The 22847-nt window shown below is 40.2% G+C and overlaps 1 protein-coding gene and 2 pseudogenes across 3 annotated transcripts in view; 1 reads left to right on the forward strand and 2 right to left on the reverse strand.

Moving 5' to 3' along the window:
• The first annotated feature begins 1398 nt into the window (after positions 1-1398).
• LOC132663401 (syntaxin-18-like) lies at positions 1399-6201 on the forward strand (annotated as a pseudogene).
• A 3279-nt stretch (positions 6202-9480) lies between these two features.
• SLC35D2 (solute carrier family 35 member D2) overlaps positions 9481-22847 on the reverse strand; it is a 59586-nt gene continuing 46219 nt past the window's right edge. For 2 of the 3 annotated variants that reach the window (XM_060609865.3, XM_060609868.2), the window contains 3 exons: positions 12413-12491; positions 10806-10888; positions 9481-10174 (listed from right to left, as the gene is read on the reverse strand). In XM_060609865.3, coding sequence (XP_060465848.2) covers positions 10072-10174; positions 10806-10888; positions 12413-12491 — 265 coding nt within the window. In that variant the 3' untranslated portion in view covers positions 9481-10071. Of the gene's footprint in view, positions 10175-10805; positions 10889-12412; positions 12492-17243; positions 17490-22847 lie in introns of those variants that run through there. The other variant, XM_060609866.3, reaches the window with a different exon arrangement.
• LOC132663524 (large ribosomal subunit protein eL33 pseudogene) lies at positions 15008-17096 on the reverse strand (annotated as a pseudogene).

Below are 22847 nucleotides of genomic sequence, written 5' to 3' on the forward strand. Positions count from 1 at the left end.
GTCTTGAAAGGAACATCACATCACTTTTGCTGTATTCTGTGCATGAGAAGCAAGCCCACATTCCAGCCACATTCAAAGGGAGATTATGCAAAGATGTAAATATAATGAGGTAGGGATCATTGAGATCCACTTTGGAAGCTATCTACCACATGTACATACTATAATTATGCCATTTATAAGAAGTTCAAGAACAGACAAATCTAATCTTCAGGAAATTATTTAGAACACTGCTTTCTTAGTAGAAGTGCAGGATTGACTGGTTAGGGTCATAAGGAACTTTTCTAGGTTGATGAAGATGTTCTATATTTTGTTAAGTGTATGTGTTTCATGGAGTATGCTATTATTAAAACTCATTGTACTGTACACTTAAGGACTGTGTAATTACTGCATGTAAATTATACTTCAATTTTAAACAAATGTTATCCTACAATTAATGGGCAGAGGAAAGATGGGGGTGGATAACTTAGCCTTCCATATTACCAGATATGGAAGCTGCAGCTCACTTCTGTACTTGATTTTGAACCAAAGTTCTCACCTTTACTTCACAATATTAAAAAATATATTCCAAGGCGCCTGGATGGCTCAGTCAGTTAAGTGTCCAACTTCGGCTCAGGTCATGATCTAGTTGTTTGTGAGTTTGAGCCCGTGTTGGGCTCTGTGCATCCCATGATTTATTTATTTTATAGCTGGAACTTTGTACCTTTTGACCTCCTTCACCCACCGCCACCCCACCCCTCTAGCAACCACCAATCTGTTCTCTATAAAGAAATTATTTTTTAATATTTATTTATTTATTTTTGAGAGAGAGAGAGAGAGTGGCGGAGGGGCAGAGAGAGAGGGAGACAGAGAATCTGAAGGAGGTTCTGCACTGTCAGCACAGAGCCCAATGCTGGGCTTGAACTTACAAACTCCACAAACCTCACAAACAGTGAAATCATGACCTGAGCCAAAGTCAGATGCTTAACTGACTGAGCCACACAGGTGCACCTATAAATAAATTATTTTTTAATGTTTATTTATTTATTTTTAGAGAGAGAGAGAGAGAGAGAGAGAGAGAGAGAGCACATGCACAAGATGGGGAAGGGAAGAGAGAGAATCCCAAGGAGGCTCCACGCACAGCACAGAGCCCAGTGTGGGGCCCAGGTCCCACGACTGCAAGATCTTGCATGACCTGAGCTAAAATCATGAGTCTGACACCCAACTGAGCCAATAAATACATTGTTTTTAAAGCACAATAATTAGTAACAAAAAAATTTCCCTACCATACATATCTAGCAACTCTGCCTGGGTTAGACACAGATAGTTTGAAAATGGGCCTCTGCAACTAGGATCAAAAACTCAAATGCCTAAGGCCTGGCCCAGGTAGGAGCCCAAAGGAGGCTCCAGGTTCAGGACATAATGTCGAGGGCAAAAGCCAAAGAACACCTTGAGGTAAAAGACGTAAACAGAAAATTAAATACAGAGGAAATACAATGAGTGTGCAATTGTGTGGGGTAATATTTAACCTCCTACATCATTAGAAATGCAAATTAAGTGAATAAAATACTACATTTATGTAAATTATTAAGTAGAACTTGAAGCTGTGGCTCAGAATTCATGAGGATGCAGTAAAACTGAACTTTTCCCTCATGTCCTAGTGGTGGTAGATTAACTGGCAAATGTTTTTGACATGTACTATAAACAAAGCAGGTCTGGGGCACCTGGGTGGCTATAGGTTAAGCGTCTGACTTCAGCTCAGGTCATGATCTTGCGGTTCCTGGGTTTGAGCCCTGCGGTGGGTTCTGTGCTTCAGATTCGGCATCTACCTCTCTCTCTGCCCCTCCCCTGCTTGCACTCTGTCTCTCTCTCTCTCAAAAATAAATAAACATTAAAAATATATTTTTTAAAATAAACAAAGCAGCTTAGTGGTTGTCTAGGGCTAGGGCTATGATTAGAAATTGACTGGAAATGGGATGAAGGCTCTTTCTGGGGTGATGATGGATACATTCTCAAATTATTTGGTGATGGGTGCACAACTCTATATATTTACCAACAAATCAGTAAACACTTGCAATTGGTAAATTTTATGGTATTTAAATAATACCTCAATAAATCTGTGTTTTAACATTGACAGAGCTAGGATGTAAACCCAGGCCATCTGATTCCAGAAGCCACCCTCACACAGCTAGTGCCTTCCTATACAACCATAACAAGAGAATAATATCGCAGTTGGAAAATGCAAGTCATCTAGATGTCAGCAATTTCCTCAATTGGTTTCCTAAATAAAACGCACAGTACTGGACCATTCCATTCAAAATTACATACATGGTAACACTATCCGCTCCCTGCTCTTCAAGCCAATACCATGCCAATACCTCAAGTCTGAAACAGGAATGCATGAACAACTCAGTCTAGAAGAGTTGCCCAAAAGGGAAGTCCCCAATCCCCTGGGGAGTTCTGAAAAAAGAAATTACCACCCTCAAGCAATTTTCAGTATCCCTAAAAAGTCAATTGCTCAATAACATCCCATCACAAAGCTGTAAGGGCTAAGAGAGAGCATAGAGTAGAGTCTACCAAATGTGGAACTTCCATTATTCTCTCCATGGAGTCAGGACACATGACTTTCCTAGCATCAGTGTGCGATAATATGCATGGAGTATTGCCAAACCAAACCTCAGTGTTCAGAGTTTTACTGGGGCTTCATTACATAGACATGATTGATTGCCCATATGGCTGATGTCAGTCTCCAGCCTCCCCAGGCCTCACCCAGGGTCCCCACCCTAAACCACATTGTTGGTCTTCCTGGTGTGGCCAGCCCCCATCCTAAATCATACTGTCAGACTATCCAGTATGACCCAGAGACACGAGGCAAACAATAACATTTCTATCAGGCATAATATTCCAAGGGCATAGAATTACCTAGAATCCAAGGGCAAAGGCCAGACATCTTTTTGTGTAAGGTCAAATTCTTCACTGCACAGACTGCCTCTTCTGGGCACACTGTCTGAGCCACTACTCTGAATGCTGGGCAAGGTGGTAGCCTCTGGTCTTGTCTGCTTGCCTCTCCCTACATCACACCTCTGCCCTATGATCAAGTTGGGGCAGGGTGATTGGGAACCCAATATTCTTGGCTTCCACACCTGGGTCGACCCTCCATCCTATGGGTGAGGGGTAGTAAATGGAGGCCCTTTCCATCTGCTGAACTCACCAGGAATTGCACCTCTTCTACTTGGAGAAGAGGAGAAACAATGGCGGCCTCCCCTCCTTGTCAGATATAGTAACCCTTGATTGGGAGCAGAGAAGAGAGGGAGCCCCATCTTCTTAGCCACACCTTAGCCCATCTTCTTGATGGATGGAGCTTCCATCAAGCTGAGCTGAGGAAAGGGAAAGGGAGAAAGTGTCAAGGCTCAAATGCCACATTCTCAGTGTTCTTGCCAAGTTTATTAGGCTTTCTTGAATCAATGTTTCCTCATTTGCTACATGCCCTTAGGATAGTTTCCAGAGACCTTAAATGGTTGTTTTTTACAGTTTTCTCTAGTTTTGTGTGTTTCACTGAAGAGTGGGTCCACAAAGCTCCTCACACGGCTGCTCCACCTTTGCATAGACCTTCAACATTATACTCCAGGTAAGCAGTCACAGGATTTGAAGAACAAGGTTCTGTACTGCGACACAATTGAGGATCCGCATTTCTGTCCTGATGTTCGAATGAGGAGGATATGGCAGTGAAGCCTAGCTGCCCTATTCCCATTGTCGGTCCCTCTCTGCTTCTCTCTCCTGCTCTCACGCTGGCCCTCCAGTTGCAGACAACTGACCACCACTGGCTGAAGGATGACCCCCCCCCCACCAGCTGGCAGATACAAGATACCTCTCCTAGGTACCTCTACACCCATTTGGACAACAAACCTCCACTGGTAGAAAGGCCAACAATGTAACAATTTCCTGAGAAAACATAATCTGGAAATTTCTCTTTCCCCCTTTGGCAGGGAATCCTTCCTTTTTCTCAGTGCCATGGACCACAGCAGTAGCTTAGGGATGGTTACAGCCTCCTCCCCTAAATAATGGCTTTAAATGCCTAGAATAAAATACATAAAATTATAAAGGAAACCAATTTCAAAAAAAAAGTTAAATTTTCTAAATATGATGTACTAAAAATATGCTTCTTTATGAACGTATTAAACATCAAGAATGAGTGGAAGGTCTGATAACTTAGAATCCTCAGCAGGGCATAAATGATTTTTCTGCAGAAAGTGTAAGGTGATCTGAAAATATCTCCACTTCCACTGGTAACAAAATCAGAAATACAGCTAATACTACATTGTTTTGTCTACATTTTCAAATGAAAAATGCTAAATTTTGGTTAGGGAGCATCAGGATGTATTCTTTCCCTATCCACATTCACCAGCCCCCTAAATCCTGTGAATCCCTGTCTGAGAACCACCAGTACTAAAAGTATGGCCTGGACCAATAGCCTGGGATGGTGCTTCTCAAATCACCTGGGTCAAAATGCAGATTGTTTGTGTGCACCCCGACATTCCGAATTTCTGACAAGTCCCCAGGTAACGCTGATGTTCGGTCCAGGCTGTGGAGAAAAGGCTCGGAGGCTTATCACAGGGGGAGTGGAGGTAAGAGTCAGAAGGCACACAGACAGTATTTCCTGACCCTGACCATCTGCAAGGGTGCCTTGGGGTTTCCTGGCTTCATCCCAAGGGGCATGCTTTCTTTTTTCCATGTATTTCAGTATCTTATGACAGAAAAGAAACAGAGATTCTGAACTGCTGGGCACTCTCAGCTTCATGAAAGGTGCCACGGAGCAGCAAGTACCGGTCACCTAGGCTGTTAACCCTCACCAAGTCCCAGCACCCAAAATGGATGCACGAGCACACGCATCCATTCACAGAAAGCAACAATGATTCACAAGTCCAAGTCACCAGGACTTTCAAGTTGAAGTGGTCTTCCACCTTTGTCCTCATCTGATAAATTCCTAGCCATCCTCCCAATACACCTTCTCTGTAGAGCAACACTCTCTCCAGAGTTCTTCCCCACCACAAATAGAAATAAGAATGGTAACAATAATAATCACAACAGTAACAAATTTTATTGGTCACTAGGGGCCAAGTAATGCCAAAACATTCTACAGGTGTTATCTCATTGAATTCTAGAATAACCCTTAGAGGAAGTGCTGTCTTCATCTGGTGGATCGGAATGGCTGTGGGTTGAGGGGAAACAAAGGCCTGTGGCCTCTAGCTCGGTGCCTTGCATACCTGCTCTGTGCTGGCACTGACTGCACCCAGCTGGTCACCACCCATGCGCTTCTGTCCTGCATAAGCTTTTGCACACTGGCAAACTGAGAAGTTATCTTCTGGAACACAGGACAGATTACATTAATGCTTATAGCCACATCACGTCTGGGTGTGAGAGGATGACACATATCAGATAGACCAGGGTGCTCAGACATTCGTGAGGATCTGCTCAGAAGCAACTCAGCAACTTAAGACACAAGCCCACAAGAAGATACGTTTCCAGCAAGCACAGGACTGCTGTTTCAGTGTGTTGCACCACGGAGCCTGCTTGGGATTCTCTTTCTCTGCCCCTCCCCAACTGCTCTCACATTCTCTCTCAAAAATAAATAAATAAACTTAAAAAAAAAAAAAGACTATGTAAACTTTACTGAGAACAAAGAGCCACTAGAGTTAAACGAACAGTGATGAGAAAAGATCATGCAAGTTGGAACCAGAACCAAATACAAAGACAAGAGAATTTATGTCTTCTGAGAAAGTTTCACAGAATCCTTCAAAAGACTATGAAAAAAAAAACCTGTCACTGAGGAATACCCAAAATAGACTCCGAACAAAGCACAACCTGAATTGAGCATGTGGGGAGATGGCAAAGGGGAAGATGAATTATCCCCAGAAGAAATACAAATGTTTGAACAAGAAAATCAATGCCTCATTGGTGAAGAGAACAGCCTGTTTGATGAACTGGGGTAAATCAAAGGAATAGTGGTTGAAATTTCCAGTCTCTAAGAGATAGTCACAGACAAGGGTTTACAACAAGAAGCTGAAACTGAAGGCATTCACCAATGGGTTACAGAAGTAACTGAGGATATCAAGGAAAGCGATGAAGAGCAGCCCTTAAGAAAAATGCTGGCTTCCAAGTGTGGGTGCTCTTCTTCTGGTGATGTGCTCCTTCTCCTTGCTCTAACTTGATATGCACCCACCATAGTCTAGGCAACTGCTATGGTGGGTGCTGCCCCATTACTCCTGGCACACGGTATGCTGTCCTGGGTCTCCAACATCAGAGTGTGGTTTGTGACCACATGTTATCCCAGAGCCACTGGGGGGAGGGATGCTGAGATAAATATGTACTCTCACAGAAGGTACACCAAAACCTGTGGTTTTAAGCTTATTTTGTAGCTGAAAAACAATGAACACAAATTGAAAAGAAAGGAGAAAATTAAGTGCAAATGATTGTGCAAAAAAAAAGAAACTAAAGACTATGAAATTATGGACATTTGTACCTTCACTATTTTCCTGAGGGCACAGAAAAATATATATAGAACACTTCTCTAAACTAGGTTCTATTCCCTAAGAAAACTCAGCTGTCCAAAACTCTAGTGCCTCTGTATTTGAGATACATTTAATATGCAGGCAAAATATTAAAAGAGCAGGAAAAAGTCTAAGTTAACAAATGGTGTCACTGTTATTTGCAGTACAACAGCTAGGAGTAAGCAAAATATCAAAGATATTAGTTTATTTTCTTTGTCCCACCCAGAGTGGCTTTTACAACTTCTTCAGTAAGAAAAGAGAAGTCTGAAGATCTGGGGCATTAGGCTGCATTTCCCCTTTAACCTCCTTGAGGCTAATGAATCCCTTTTGTACCACCTCTCTGCCACCCAGCTTCCTCAGCTAATCTTAATTCCAAAGCCAGACCGAGCTCCCACCAACCCCACAGCTGGAGAATCTGGGTCTTTAAAGGTACTGTGGAAATTGCTAATTTCAACCCAGCTACGAGGGCTGCTGAGCTGCTCTTAGGGTGCCCTCTGCTGGCCATGCATGGAAGCAGGAGAAGACGCCTCCATAGGAAGGTAAAAAAAGGGTCATATAAAAAAAGGCCAAGAAAAGTACTCAGGGTGATTACAGAAGAAAAAAAAAAAGTAAATAAGAACACCCAGGAGGCATCCCAACTATGAAAACAAAGGATTAATCATTTTAAGAATAGAAAAACACAAAATCATCTTCCTTTAAGAATTCTGAGAATGAAAATCAGAAAAAACATTTTGAAAGAAAGCAAAAACTTGCTACTTTTGGTTTTGTCACTGAAAACATGAGTTGATGTTTACAGTTGATGTTTTCAAATCTTAGCATTTTTGGCCTCTGGGTTTCAGAACTGGTGTTCATGACACAAGAAAGTGTTACAACAGCTTGGGAGCCCCAAAGGTCAGACTCTAGGAGCCTTTTAAAAGGAAAAGGGAAACAATAAAGGACTCTTGCAACTCAACAACAACAAAACAAACAACCCAATTCAAAAATGGGCAAAGGGTTTAAATAGATTTTTTTTAGAGAGAGAGAGAGAGAGCCAGTGGGAAAGGGGAAGTGGGAGAGAGAATTCCAAGCAGAGTCTGATGCAGGGCTCGATCCCAAAACCCTGGGATCATGACCTGAGCCAAAGTCAAGAGTTGGAAACTCATCTGACTGAGCCACCCAGGTGCCTCAAATAGACATTTCTCCAAAGATACAAATGGCCAACAACAGCAACAGAAAAAAACGTTCAATATCACTAAAAATTAGAGAAATACAAATCAAAACTCTTAGGTAGGAGATAACTACCTCACACCCATCAGAATGGCTACTACAAAATAAACAATAATAACAACTGTTAGACAAGACATGGAGAAATTGGAACTTCTGTGTGAATGTAAAATGTTGCAGCAGCTGTAGGAAACAGTAAGGGCACCTAAGCCATGGGGTTTGGAGAGCTCCAGGTTGGTAAACACATCGATGTGTGGGAGGGTGGTGCACCCAGAGAGGGGATGGATGCACCAAGCCCCTTCCCACACACCTTTTCCTACGTATCTCTTCTTTCTGGCTATTCCAGGGCTGTATCCTTTATAATAAACCCTTAAGAGAGAGTAAGGCACTTCCTCTGGGTTCTGTGAGCCATTCTAGCAAACTGTGAAACCCAAGGAAGGGGGTATGGAAACTCCTGATTCATGGCCAGTTGGTCAGAAGCACAACCTGGGACTTGGGATCAGCATCTGAAGTGGGTGGGGGCAACCTTGTGGGACTGAGCCCTTAACCTGCGGGGTCTGCGCTAGCTCCAGGTAGTTAATGTCAGAATTGAATTGTAGGACACCCAGTTGGTGTCCAGAGAATGGGAGAATTCCTTAATATGAGGTCAACACCCCACACATTTGATGTCAGGAGTGTTATGTGTACAAAGGAAATAAATTTTAATGTCCAAAAGAATGGAAATCAGGGTCTCAAAGACACATCTGTACTCCCATATTCATAGCAGAATGATTCATAAATAGCCAAACGTCCATTGACAGACAAATGGATAAGCAAAATGTGGTATACCCATCCATATGAAGGAATATAATTCAGCCTTAGAAAGGAATTCTAACACATGCTACAACATGGATGAACTTTGGGGACATGAGTTAGCCTAACTAAGGTAAGCCAAGCACAAAAAGACAAGTACTGTGCAATTCCACTTATATACTTAGAGTAGTCATATTCAAGAGACAGAAAGAATGGTGGTTGCCAGGGGCTATGGGGACCTATTGTTTCATTGGTACAGAGTTTCAGTTTTGCAAGATGAAAATGTTCGAGAGATTGGTTGCACAACATGATAAATATACTTAACACTACTGAATGTATACATTTAGAAATAGTTAAGATAACAAATTTTGTGTTGTGTGTTTTACAATTAAAACTAAATTTTTTAAATTTTTTTTATGTTTATTCATTTTCTTTGAGAGAGAGAGACAGAGAGTGAGTGGAGGAGAGGCAGAGAGGGAGACACAGAATCCGAAGCAGACTCCAGGCTCTGAGCTGTCTCAGCACAGGGCCCGATGCAAGGTTCAAACCCAGGAACTGCGAGATCATGACCTAGGCTGAAGTCAGATGTTTAACCGACTGAGCCACCCAGGTGCCCCATCCCAGCTCATTTTTTGATGGAGATAAAAATAACACTCATCCATTCAGGGCTCCTTCCCACACACCACACATCTGGGAGGTTAGACGAGCCTGTGAAGAAATGTACCTTTGGTTAAAGTCCAAGTGATCTGAATGTCAAAGCCCCCTGAACTTAGAGAGATGGGAGAGAAATAAGAGCTACTTAAATGTTAACAGGACACATGGAGTTTTGTGTTTTTTTTCCTGTTGAGTTATTTTACAAGTTTTTTCCAGCATGAGCCTTAAAAGGAAGATCACCCTTGAAGGCACAGTGAATAATTGACTACCTTTCTGCCTATCTCCAATAATGGAACAGTATGAGACATGAGTATAAATTATTTTTTATTTTACTTTGATGACTGGGAAAAGATACCAAAATATAAAATGAAATCAGAGCTAACAAATAACTTGGAGCTAACTGGCTAACTTTATTAAAATAAAGACAAGTCTGCTTAAACTGAAAAAAAAATGCTCTCACTGGCACTTTGCTTTGGCTGGGACCTTTGAAATTAAGGCCAACGTGCTGATAATAATCACACCATCGACCTTTCCCCTCCTCTTAGCACACATGGTACTGGCAAACAGCAGCACAGATATTTGGATGGGTCACCAACCGTTCAGTGCTCTGCCTGTGCAAGACCTTTGGAAATAATACCTTTAACCAATGGTTACTGTGAAAGATTCACTTTCAGATGGTAAAGCTCTGCCCAAATACATTTCTCAGGGCTGATGAGGGCTCGCCGTGCAGCAGCACGTGAGGTAGATTCTCTCTGCATTTTGCAGACGTTCCTGTGGTGCTTTAAGCAGGGGGGTGAGTGTTGCCCATGACCAGAACATCAGGATCCACATTCCTACATGTGGGAATGCCGCTGCATGTTCCCAGTTTGTAAGCCAGGCTGCGATTCTGCCCCAGATCCTAACTCTTTAAATCCAGAGGGATGCTTTCTTCGTCCACAGATTGTTTAGGGTTTAACTGGCTGCTCAGAGTTAAAAACGAGTATCTCAAGCCCCCTGCCATGCTGAAAGGAGAAAAAAAAAGTGAGAATAAATAAATCTCATAGGTGGTACCACCAGCAATTCCTGACATCTTTATAAGTATAGCCTGCTTAATGTGAAGGGAATTTTTCTCCTCAAGTTTGTGGATTACTTGACGAGAATCACTCCTCTACAAATCTTTTGGGGAAGAAAAAAAGTAGATCAAATCTAATACAAAACTTTGGAGAGAAACAAATACTTTATTATTGAATAAACTATGCTATTATCTTAAAACAGCACTCCATGTGTAGGACCCCAAAATGCCTTTCAAAAGTATCTCAGCCACTCCTCCCAATATCCTTAGCGGATGGTGCTCTGACACAGCAGGACATCAGTGAGGCCCACTTCACAAGAGGAAGAAACATAATTTAGGAGACTTTTTTTGTGAGAAAGACACATGAATTAAATTTAGATCTCAGCCCCTTGAATTTTCATTATACACGTCCCCATGATCCACGTGAAGGAGCATGTCATTCAAACAGATGAACTGAGTGATTTAAGTAAAATTATCTTAGAAACTGAAATGTCAAAACATCTTGCATTCTTTCACTTATAAATCAGACTTTTTAAAACTCATATTTTACTAAAATGAGTTCATTTAGAAATCCCACTTACCAAATATTTAACCCTACAAAGTTTAACACAGAGAAAATGTAGTCTCCACCAACTAACATCCCAATGTAGGCAATGGATACATTCTGTAGAAAGAGAGAGAGGATTAGTCATTTTATTTTACTTTATTAAAGTTTATTTATTTATTTACTTACTTACTTACTTTCTTATTTAGAGGGAGAGAGAGAGAGAGAGAATGTGAGCAGGGGAGGGGCAGAGAGAGGGAGGGAGAGAATCCCAAGCAGGCTCCATGCTGTCAGCACAGAGCCCAACTTGGGGCTTGATCTCATGAACCACAAGATCATGACCTAAGCCAAAAATCAAGAGTTGGACACTTAACTGACCGAGCCACTCAGGTGCCCCGGATCAGTCATTTTAAAAGTGAAGAATTTAAGGGGGAAATACATGTATATGGTAAAATCTGAAACTAAATATTTTAGCTTTGCTCAGAGACTTTAACTTTGCTCAGAGACTTGTAAGTACAAGTGTTCACATAGGTGTTCACAGAGTGTTGAATGAATAAGTAAAAAACCATTACACATGGCTTTATAAAGAAATAAGGTAAACGATGGCATAATTACAGAACACTGCATCACACACAAAAAAAGATGTATAAGAGTTGACTTGTCATCAGCTTTTCAGATCCCATCTCTTTACCATCATTGGGCAGTGAATTTTAATCATACTGACCCTAAACTCACACAGATCAGACATCCAGCAAATTCCAAGTAGTGCCCTGCCCTGGGTATTCTAGGAGGGTCTGGGCAGCCAACAGACAAGTCAACTGTTAAAGCAGGCAGTCTTTCTCACTCATTTTATTCATGTGAATAGAGAAACAAAGCAACTGTATGAGAGAACACAGAAAACCCATCCTCTTCTTCAGGACTGTGTGGATTCAAACGCACACACGTAAAACACACCTACGCACAATCCATGAGTTTAGAACCTTTTAAGTGAGCATATACCTAGATTGAAAAACAGTTCTTCACGGGGCTTCCCTTTCTTACACATTTTTTAATTCTTATTTATTTGCTTAATTTTTGTTTGAGAGACAGAGAGAGACAGAGCATGAGAAGAGGAGGGGCAGAGAGAAAGGGAGACACAGAATCTGAAGCAGGCTCCAAGCTGTCAGCAGAGAGCCCAACATGGGACTCGAACTCACAAACCACGAGATCATGACCTGAGCCAAAGTCAGTCGCTTAACTGACTGAGCCACCCAGGCGCCTCACCTGGGCTTCTCTTTCCTAGTCAGCAGGCTCTCCCAGAAAACCAAACCGTACTAACAAGGTACCAAACAAGGTATCTTGCTGAGCGCAGAAATTTGGAATTTTTCTCAGTTTTACGTCATTTTCCCAGATCATCCCCTCTCACCACCCCTAACCTTAAAGTGATAATTTGTCTCTCCTTTTTAAATCAACAAGCCCTCCCTCTGTTTTACAGATTGGGGGATGAGAAGACCTAAGAAAGGATCACCCAGGTGCAGCTGAAAATGCCACAAGCCTCCATGCTCACTATCCCACCCGTTAACAACAATAAAATCAAACTCTGCTTCTATCATGAAGACTGGATTCATGGCTGATTTCCCAATTCCCAAGGTGTCACCCCCTTACCTTGATGGCTCCAACCACTGCCGTAGTGAGGGCTGAATTGTAATAGCTGCACAAAACTGTGGAGTACATCAACAGAAACCTGGGGCAAGGAAGGAAACGCTTGGATGTGTGCCTTACTGTGCTGGGTATAATAACAGATTAAGAAGAGTCCCCGTGTGACCCACCCACAAATGCTTTAAACAAATAAAAAAGAAAAACGTACAATAAAGATTTTATAACCTACATCTAAAAACATCCCCTTTGTAACTCCAAATTGTTACAGGAAAATCATCCAGTGGTGAATCAGCCAAACTTTCACCCTTAGGTATGCTTTTCATTCTATCTGTGCACTTCCCATTATATTTCCATGTAAAGGGGGGTAAGGACTGGGAAAGTTTTTGTAATGGTCTGAAATCTTTTGTTTAACAACTATGTCACAACAGTGCTCTCTAACCTTCTGTGCATCGGAATCAGCTGGCACACTTTTAACACACAATGATGCCTGACAGAAGTTCTCCTTCCGTTGATTTGAGGTGGGGCCCTTGGCTGCATGCAATATCAAAGCTCCATAGATAATTCTAATGTGCAGCAGCTGAGAACCACTGGTGTTAGAAGGGAAAATCAGGGAAGGGTCACTGGCTTTGGATGAAAAAGAATGAAATTAATGGATCCCACAGCAATGAGACAACAAAAAGAAACAAAAGACATCCAAATTGGTAAGGAAGAAGTAAAATTTTCACTATTTGCAGATGACATGATAATATATAAATTAAACCCAAAAGACTCCACCAAAAAACTGCTAGGACTGATCAACAAATTTAGTAGTATACAGGATACAAAATCAAAATGTATACAAAATGTATAGAAATCTGTTGCTATTCTATACACTAATGAAGCAACAGAAAGAGAAATTACAACAACAATCCCATTTACAATCGCACCAAAAATAATAAGATACCTAGGAATAAACTTAACCGAAGAGTGAAAGACCTGTCCTCTGAAAACTATAAAACACTGATGAAAGAAACTGAAGATGACACAAAGAAATGGAAAGATACTCCATGCTCCTGGATTGGAAGAACAAATATTGTTAAAATGTCTATACTACCCAAAGCAATCTACAGATTTAATGCAATCCCTATAAAAACACCAACAGCATTTTTCACAGAACTAGAACAAACAATCCTAAAATTTGTATGGAACCGGAAGAGACCCTGACTAGCCAAAGTAATCCTGAAAAAGAAAACCAAAGCTGGAGGTATCATAATTCCAGATTTTAAGTTATATTACAAAGATGTAGTCATCAAAACAGTATGGTACTGGCACAAAAATAGACACATAGATCAACAGTACAGAACAGAAAACCCAGAAATAAACCCACAATTACATGGTCAAGTAATATTCCACAAAGGAGGCAAGAATATACAATGGGAAAGACAGTCTCTTCAACTAATGAAAACTGGATGACAATGTACAAAAGAATGAAACTGAACCACTTTCTTTCACTGTACACAAAAAACTCAAAGTGGATTAAGGACCTAAATGTGAGACCTAAAACCATAAAAATCCTAGAAGAGAGCACAGGCAGTAATTTCTTTGACACTGGTCATAGCAACATCTTTCTAATTAGGTCTCCTGAGACAAAGGAAATAAAAGCAAAAGTAAACTACTGGGATTACATCAAAATCAAAGGCTGCATGGCAAAAGATACAATCAATAAAACTAAAAGGCAATGTACTGAATGGGAGAAGATATTTTCAAATGATAGATCTGATAAAGAGTCGGCATCCAAAATCTATAAAGAATTTATTAAACTCAACACCCCCAAAATAAGTAATCCAGTAAAAAATGGGCAGAACACATAAGCAAATATTTCTCCAAAGAAGACATTGAGATGGGCAACAGACAGATTAAAAGATGCTCAACATCATTGATCATCAGGGAAATGCAAATGAAAACCACAATGAGGTATCATCTCACACCTGTCAGAATGCCTAAAATCCAAAACACAGGAAACAACAAGTGTTGGTAAGGATGTGGAGAAAAGGGAATACTTGTGCACTGTTGGTGGGAATGTAGGCTGGTGTGGCCACTGTGGAAAATGTGGAGGTTCTTCATAAAGTAAAAACAGAACCACCCTATGATCTAGTAATCACACTACTATGTATTTACCCCCAAAATACAAAAGCACTAATTCAAAGGGATACATGCACCCTTATGTTTATTGCAGCATTATTTACAATAGCCGAATTATGGAAGCAGACCAAGTGTCCATCAAGAGATGAATGGATAATGGCAGTTGTAGAATGGGAGGGATGTCTAGCATATCAGGTATGATTGGTGAAAGGGAAATAGCATTGATTCTGATCACTCTTGGTCAGCTTCTTTCTTTTCTTTCTCTTTCCTTCCTTCCTTTCCTCCCTTCCTTCCTTCTTCCCTTTCCTTTCCTTCCTTCCTTCCTTCCTTCCTTCCTTTCTTCTTTCTTTCTTTCTTTCTTTCTTCTTTCTTTCTTTCTCTTTCTTTCTTTCTTTCTTTCTTTCTTTCTTTCTTTCTTTCCTTCCTTCCTTCCTTCTTTCTTTCTTTCTTTCTTTCTTTCTTTCTTTCTTTCTTTTTCTTTCTTTCTTTCTACAAAAGTTAGGGGCACCTATGTGACTCAGTCAATTAAGCTCCCGACTCTTGATCTCAGTGTTGCAAATTCAAACCCTGCACTGGGCTCCACACTGGGTGTGAAGCCTACTTTAAAAAAATTAAATTTAGGGGCAGCTGGGTGGCTCAGTCGGTTCAGTGTCTGACTTTGGCTCACAGTTCATGGGTTTGAGCCCACAATGGGCTGACAGCTCAGAGCCTGAAGCCTGCTTCAGATTCTCTGTCTCCCTCTCTCTCTGCCCCTCCCCTGCTTGCTCTCTGTGTGTCTGTCCCTCAAAAATAAAAAACATTTAAAAAAATTTTTTTAATTAAAAATAAAAAAAATTACATTTAACAGTTTTGCATTACAGGCTCGTGATTCATGCTTGCTCTAACGTGAAGGTTAAGGTTGTTGTAGAACTTCAAGCTCAGGGGTGCCTGAGTGGCCCAGTTGGTTAGGTGTCCGACTTTGGTTCAGGTCATGATCTAACAGTTCATGAGTTCGAGCCCCACATTGGGCTCTGTGCTGACAGCTCAGAGTCTGGAGCCTGCTTTGGATTCTGTGTCTCCCTCTCTATCTGCCCCTTCCCTGCTCACACTCTGTCTCTGTCTCTCAAAAATGAATAAACATTAAAAAAAAAAGAACTTCAAGCTCAGTAATTTTGAACACTGAAATGTTCATCTGGGATGTAATAGCAATATTCAGTACTGACCATCACTGTTAAAACAATTTTTAGTTTTCCTCAAGTTAGTTATATTGTAGGAGTGTGCCTAAGCAGCAAGTGTGTGTAGGTTAAAACAGTTACACTTATGTTAAATGATGTTTTTTTTTTCTTTCTACACCTTTATTTACTTTTCAGTTAGTTTAAATCCTTGAGGGATACAGCATTACATGGATTCTGTGGCCAATGGCTTTAGCAGGAAGGTTGCTTTGGAATTTGGCACGAACCATGCCACTGTTTCCATGAGCACGAGTTACCTTTCCCCAGATTACTCTGGTTTTATTTGGTTTGCCTTCAGGAGTCACTGTGTTGTTCTTTGCTTTGTACACATAAGCATATCTCTTGCCTAAAGAGAATTCAGTTTCATCTCAAGCATAAAGACCTTCAATTTGAAGAAGAGCTGTGTGCTCCCTCTGGTTCCGGAGACCCTGCTTACAGCCAGCAAAAATGGCTTTGGACCACAGCCTTCCAGATATATTTGTCATTTCAGGAGTCCTGTTCCCAGAAGGCCTCCACAGGTTCCAAGATGGCAGAAAGAGCGAAATGTTGCTCTTATAGCACAATATTCTGAAAGCTTTGGATACATGTTGAGAAATACACTTTTCTGCCAAACTGAAATGTAGGAGCTGTGTCTATGATTCAGAGTGAAAACACCTGGCATGTTTGTTAATTCTAACTGTTTGGTTTAATATCCTATAAGGCATGTAAGTGTACACTTGTATTTTTTTTAAGATCTGGGACAATTTTGAAATTTAATACCAATACTGTAGGAGTTTGGTCATGTTGTTTGTATGAGATGCTGAGGCTTTGATTTAAAACTTTCCTTGTATTGTGATTTCCATTAGATGTACTGTACTAAGTGAAATTTATTAAATAAATCTTTCTTTTAAAAACTGGGGGAAAAAATGAATGGATAAAGAAGATGTGCTATATACACACATAAATGGAATATTATTCCCCCATAAAAAAGAAAAAGAATGAAATCTTACCATTTGGAATGACATAGATGGAGCTAGAGAGTATTATGCTAAGAGAAATAAGTCAGTCACAGAAAAATAAATACCATATGATTTCACTCGTATGTGGAATTTAAAGAAAACAAGTGAGCACAGGAAAAAGAGAGAGAGACCAAGAAACAGACATTTAACTACAGAGACCAAACTGATGGTTGCCACAGGGAAGGTGGGTGGGGGGATGTGTGAAATAGGTGATGGGGACTCAAGAGTGCATGCGAAAAAGAGAGAGAGAGAGAGAAATTAGTGAATTCCATATGTCAGTGATAATCCTGTACCCTATGACCAAAGTTAATTCACCAGACATTCAACGTTGAGTACTATATTGAAAAGAAAATGACTACAGAACTGTGATCAAGAACCACACAAAAAGCATATATGTACAGGAAAGAATCCAATCAGAAGAAATATGTTCATTTCACTCAAGAAGTGAAGACAATTAGCTGAGGCGTAAGTGGGGTGCAAATTCCATCCACCCAAAAAGAGGGATCATAAGATGTGTTTGATTTTAAAGCTAAACCCCAGTTAGGAGGCATAAGCCTGGACTCCCAGTGACAGAGCAGAGGGAATCAGACTCTTCAGAAAGGGCTCAGCCTGTGTCCCTGTGTCTTAGGGAGTATCTTCCTGCCAGAATTTAGTGCCCAGCTCAGGGTCCAGGTGAGAATCTCCAAACTGTTAATAACAGAATCCGGATCACAAATCTTCAACACAGTAACTGCTTTTGGCCTGAGTATGTGTCTTAATAGGGATAGTAGAGAAAAATATTAGAGATAAAGTACACCAGGCTTTCATGTTAAGAAATAAACTCAATTACAAACTTAAATTCTGTAATCTTCAGAATACCATGTCTCTGTTATTAAGATAATTACCACAATTTGACAAGTTAGAGGACCCAACATCTTGGCCTCTGTGGTTTGAAACTGAAATTTGCAATTGGGATTACACTTGCAATTTTCATTTGAAAGAAGTAAGAAAATCTGAGTCCATCTGAACACAGTATCTGATGTTTAAAAGAAGCTGATCTACCACATTTCTAAGTTTGGTTTATTAGATTTCAAAGAGTTGCTTAGGTGTGTTAAGCAACCTGGCTCATAAGCTTTGTTAGGGCTTTATTAGGGCTTAGAATAGCTGGAGAAAAATCAGGTGAATTGTATTTGTAAATGCAGTTTAAAATGCTTAATTTTTTTTGGTAAATGAGACCAACGTACAGTAAATTGCTTAGGAGGTTTTAATCAGCTAAACTTGAGTTAATAAACCATTAATAAATAATGAAAGTAAATGCTATGTTAATACAAAAATTAGTAACTTTATAAAGAGAGCAACAGTATTCATAAACTGAATTTAAAGGCTTAAAAAAATCTAAGTTTTTTATGTTTATAATTTTCATAAATTCAACATTAATTCACAGCCCCAGGAACTATAAATAATCCTATTCATGCGTAAAATAAAAAGATTAAAAAATTCAATATGATGTTACTGAGTGCCTACTCTGCTAGGTCCAGATAGTAAGAGTACATAACCCACAGCATCTGCCCTGGAGGAGGTGAGTCTAATAAAATACCAGAGATTATAGCACAGAGAAGGGGTCTCACCCAACTTAGCGGATACAGAAAAGTTTCCTGCAGGCTTCCTAAATTAGTACAGACTTAAACCCAAAGCAGTCATAGTTTTTACTTTTATTTTTATTTAAAAATTCCTACCCCAGGGTTCTAATCATGCAACGTTTTCTCCATCCTAATTTTAGTGAAAACACCTCCACTTACATTCAGAATTGGAGAATACCTTGGATATAAGATCTCAGTATCCATGAGTGTGGACAACTAGGGCACAAACTCATCAGCTGGGCAGAGCACAGGAGGAGCTCCCCTCTCCAAGGTCTGGAGGAGTCTGAATTAGCCAATGTCCTAAGTAAAAGATGGCCTCTAGACCAAAAGGCTGCACTTCTCAGTATCACCACCAGGTGTCCCCAGAGGGAAGATAAATAGATACACATAGATCTATAGACATAGATGTATAGATATATATATAGATATATATCCACAAGGATCAAAGTAGTGTATTACAATTTTCTTTCTAAGAAACAATCCTTTCTATATGCAAATATGCACCCTATATAGTCCTTTGGCTAAGAACAAGGTTCTAAACTAAAAGAACTTCTATTAACTCAGTACAAAGGAAACCATACCACTTTTAACACTAAAAATGTCAACCTCCACTTGACAGTAGTTTTGCTTTTAGCATCCGTGGATTAACAAAATGCAGATATTTAAAGGCATTGCTGAATTAGCAGCTTCTTGCCATTCTGTATTTTTTAGATCAGATATCATCTATGTACATTTGAAAAATAATAGCACATATATATGATACACATTCAGACAACAGATGCCAACAGTATATTTGAGCTTACAGGTCTCCAAGAGATGGAGGTGCTCACATGGAAACCCTGGAGCAGAACTCCTGCTCCAAGGTTCTTACCATTTCTGAAAATGACACAAAAAAATAACTGATTTACCCAAAATTGTATGGCAAACCGGCGGCAGTCACAAATAGAACACAAATGATCTCATTTACAACTTGTGCTGGTTATCATTCCATGAATGAGCATATACATAAATTCAACACAAATGTTCAAATAATAATGAGCCACTTTTACAGTCCTTTCACAAACCATAGTGGTACCCTAGCACATTACTCTAATTCCAGATTTCAAAGAATTTCAAGTAATCTCATCTCACCCACCTCTAGTAAGAACACACTCCTACCCAAGCTCTCAGTGGTGTGCCAGGGATGCCAAAATCATGGGATAACTATGGTCCATCCTCCCAAAGCACCAATCTTACACTAAGATTTGATTTGTTGAGAATGTGGGAATATCTGCAGTCTTTAAAGTGCCGTCGCTCCTATGCCCCAGCTACCTGCAGGGTCCTGTTTTCTCTTATCTGTTACATCTTGGTGGGAGAAGTGAAGGTTCAAAGAATAAAACATTTTTTTCTCCTGTGATTAGAAAATATTTGATACTTCTGTGTTTTCATTAAGGAATATATTACTGCTTCAGTGGGATCAAAAGATCTGCTACTGGGGCAGAAAGAGACTAGAATAATCACCTCCAAGGCCCAAGGGTTGGGCCAGCCACTGGTATGAAGGAACTGGAGCCTGTAATTTTTCAGCAATATTAAAAAGACTTGCAGAGCGAGCTTTTTAAAATCTAGTTTGTCAACTTAAATTTCAGCCTATATTTTACTTTTGCCTGCATTAAATTATCTTAGGTCCCACAATCCAGTTTACCTTCCTGATATAATTAAACTCAATCATATGTTTTATTTACAAACTCCTGATTACAAACAGCATTTTCAAGAGCTGAATCTTTCTACCATAATTCGAAAAAAAATTAAAATCCTCCCCTTTTCACCATTCCATTCATTTAACACATATTTTTTAAGTGTTATAATTCTGTAATTATATTTCAACAGGGTACAGAGGTTTGGTGGTTAGAAAAAGCAAGTTTGAAATGCAAACTTGAAAGAGTGAAAATAAGTAAGAAGCTGAGCATCATAATCCTCTGGAATCAAGGGTTGGGATGCATATGTATGAGCCCTAAGTCATTCCTTGAGCAGGGGCTAAAGAAAAGGGACAGATGAGCCCAGTACCAATTGTTCTGAAAACCAAGAATGTGCTCAGAAGCTTATAATGGCTTCTCTTACTGTGAAAAAATAAGTGATCCAATGCTTTGAGTGAGAAACTTCGAGAAAGGATTTTGAAAAATACACTATGCCAAAATTGGACTTTCCTTCAAGAGCAGTTTCAGAATTAAAATTTGACCCCTGAAGGTAAAGTAGAGCTGATCCCTGAACAACACAGAAGCTAGGGGTGCCAACCCCACCCCCCAGTCAAAAATCTAGGTATAACTTTTGACTTCCCAAAAACTTAACTGCTAATAGCCTACTGTAGACCAGAAACCTTACTGACAACATAGTCAATTAACACATATTTTGTATATTATATGCATTGAATACTGCATTCTTACAATAAAGTAAGCTAGAGAAAAGAAAATATTATTAAGAAAATCATGAGTTATTGGGACCTCATCAAGATAAAAAACCTGCACAGTGAAGGAAACAATCAACAAAACTAAAAGGCAACCAATGGAATGGGAAAAAAATATTTACAAATGATATATCAGATAAAGGCTTAGTATCCAAAATCTATAAAGAACTGATCAAACTCAGGGAGAAGCCAAGATGGTAGAACAGCATGAAAGTTTTTTGTGTGTCTCACGTCCATGAAATGCAGCCAGATCAACACTAAACCATCCTGCACACTTAGAAAACGGATTTGAGGATTAACACAACAATCTGCACAACCTGAACCACAGAACTCAGCAGGTACATGGCATGAAGAAGTGAACTGGGGGAGAGAGAAGCCACAGAGGGAAGGGAGCTGTTTTGCTTGTGGAGAGAGGACACAGATAGGGAGAGAGTTCGGGAAAAGTACCTCCCCTCCAAAAGCAGCTGGAAAGTGGAAAACTGGAAACAGCCACAGGGACTGAACTAAAAAGGGAGAAAGGAGAAAGGAGAAAGGAGAGGGTTTAAATTCCATTAAGACTCTATAAACAGGGGGAGCACAGAGTCTGAAACTCCACAGCTCAATACTTGGCGGTGCTCTGGTGGGAAGGGCAAATCCCCAGAAGCAGAGTGGAGTCCGGGAGGTTCTCAGGCCACACGGGGAGAAACGGTTCCACTGCTGGAAGGGCATTTGGTAGAGGCTATGCAGCCACCCAGTCCCAGCAGACCCCAGAGAACAACCATATTCACTGGTGCTGGAGCAAGGTCATTAAGGGTGAAGCCTGGTGCCAGATGTGTGTTGTGATTTTCCATAATCCCTGAAACACTGCTGCTACACGATCACGTGAACTTTTTCTGGGGCAGGTTGCCACCCAGCCACAGTCTCTGGGAATCAGCAGCAACACGGTCCCGCGAACATTCCTGGGTGCAGCCGACACTCAGCCATTGCTTGGTGAGACCCTCCCCCAGAGGATCTGAGTGGGTGAAAGCCACAGCCCCTCAGAAGTGAGGGGTTGGGAAACACAGCCACATGTGAGATAAAACTCAGGAAGGAGGTGCGGCCTGACAACCTGATGGCTTGGTCACAGACAGTGTAAAAGCGGGGAGTAGACAGAAGCCGGAGAAAAAGTACAGGTGTGCAGTTGCTCATTGGGGAGAGCACAGAGTTCCAATACTAGAGATTGGGTAGCTGGGTGATGCCATTTTCACCCCTCCTGCACATGCTCATACATATCTACAAGCACCACAACAATCACCCCAGTAATCTAAGCAGCGCCATTTAGTGGAGAATGGAATTGTTGCACTAAGCCCCACCCAACTGGGCCAACCTCGCTCTTCAGGAACATCACAAATCTCTCCGCCTGCCTAGTTTGTGGACTATAAAGTGCTTCATAGTTTGACTTCTAGGGGAAACCAATGTAATTTCAATCATATTTCAGTCTGTTCAAGGGTCCATCTATTCAATTTTCTTTTTTTTTCTTTTTCATTTCTTTTCTTGAATAGAGAGAGAAAAAAGTTATTTTTATTTTCAATTTTTATTAAAAATATTTTTATTTTTTTAACTATATTTTTTTACTTTTTTTGTAAATTTTTCAAATTCTATTTTACTTCCATTTCATTTTATTCTATTTCACTGTATTCATTTTCTCAAATTTTTAAACTTTTTTTCTTTTTTTTTTCCTTTTTATTCTATCAAGCTCCTTTCAATAACCAGACCAAAACACACCTAGAATCTAGCATCATACATTTGATTTGCGTGTGTTGTTTTTAATTTTTTAATTTTCTTTTTTTTTTTACCTTATCAATTCCTTTTCTTCCTTCAAAATGATGAAATGAAGGAATTCACCACAAAGAAAGAGCTGGAAGAAATGACAGCCAGGGGCTTAAGCAACACACATACAAGCAAGATGTCTGAACCAGAATTTAGAATCACAATAACAAGAATACTAGCTAGGGTCGAAAACAGATTAGAATCCTTCTCTGTGGAGATAAGAAGTAAAAGCTAGTCAGGATGAAATAAAACATGCTATAACTG

This window comes from Panthera onca, chromosome D4 (genome assembly GCF_046562875.1).
Source record: "Panthera onca isolate mPanOnc1 chromosome D4, mPanOnc1 haplotype 2, whole genome shotgun sequence".
Taxonomy (NCBI): Eukaryota; Metazoa; Chordata; class Mammalia; order Carnivora; family Felidae; genus Panthera; species Panthera onca.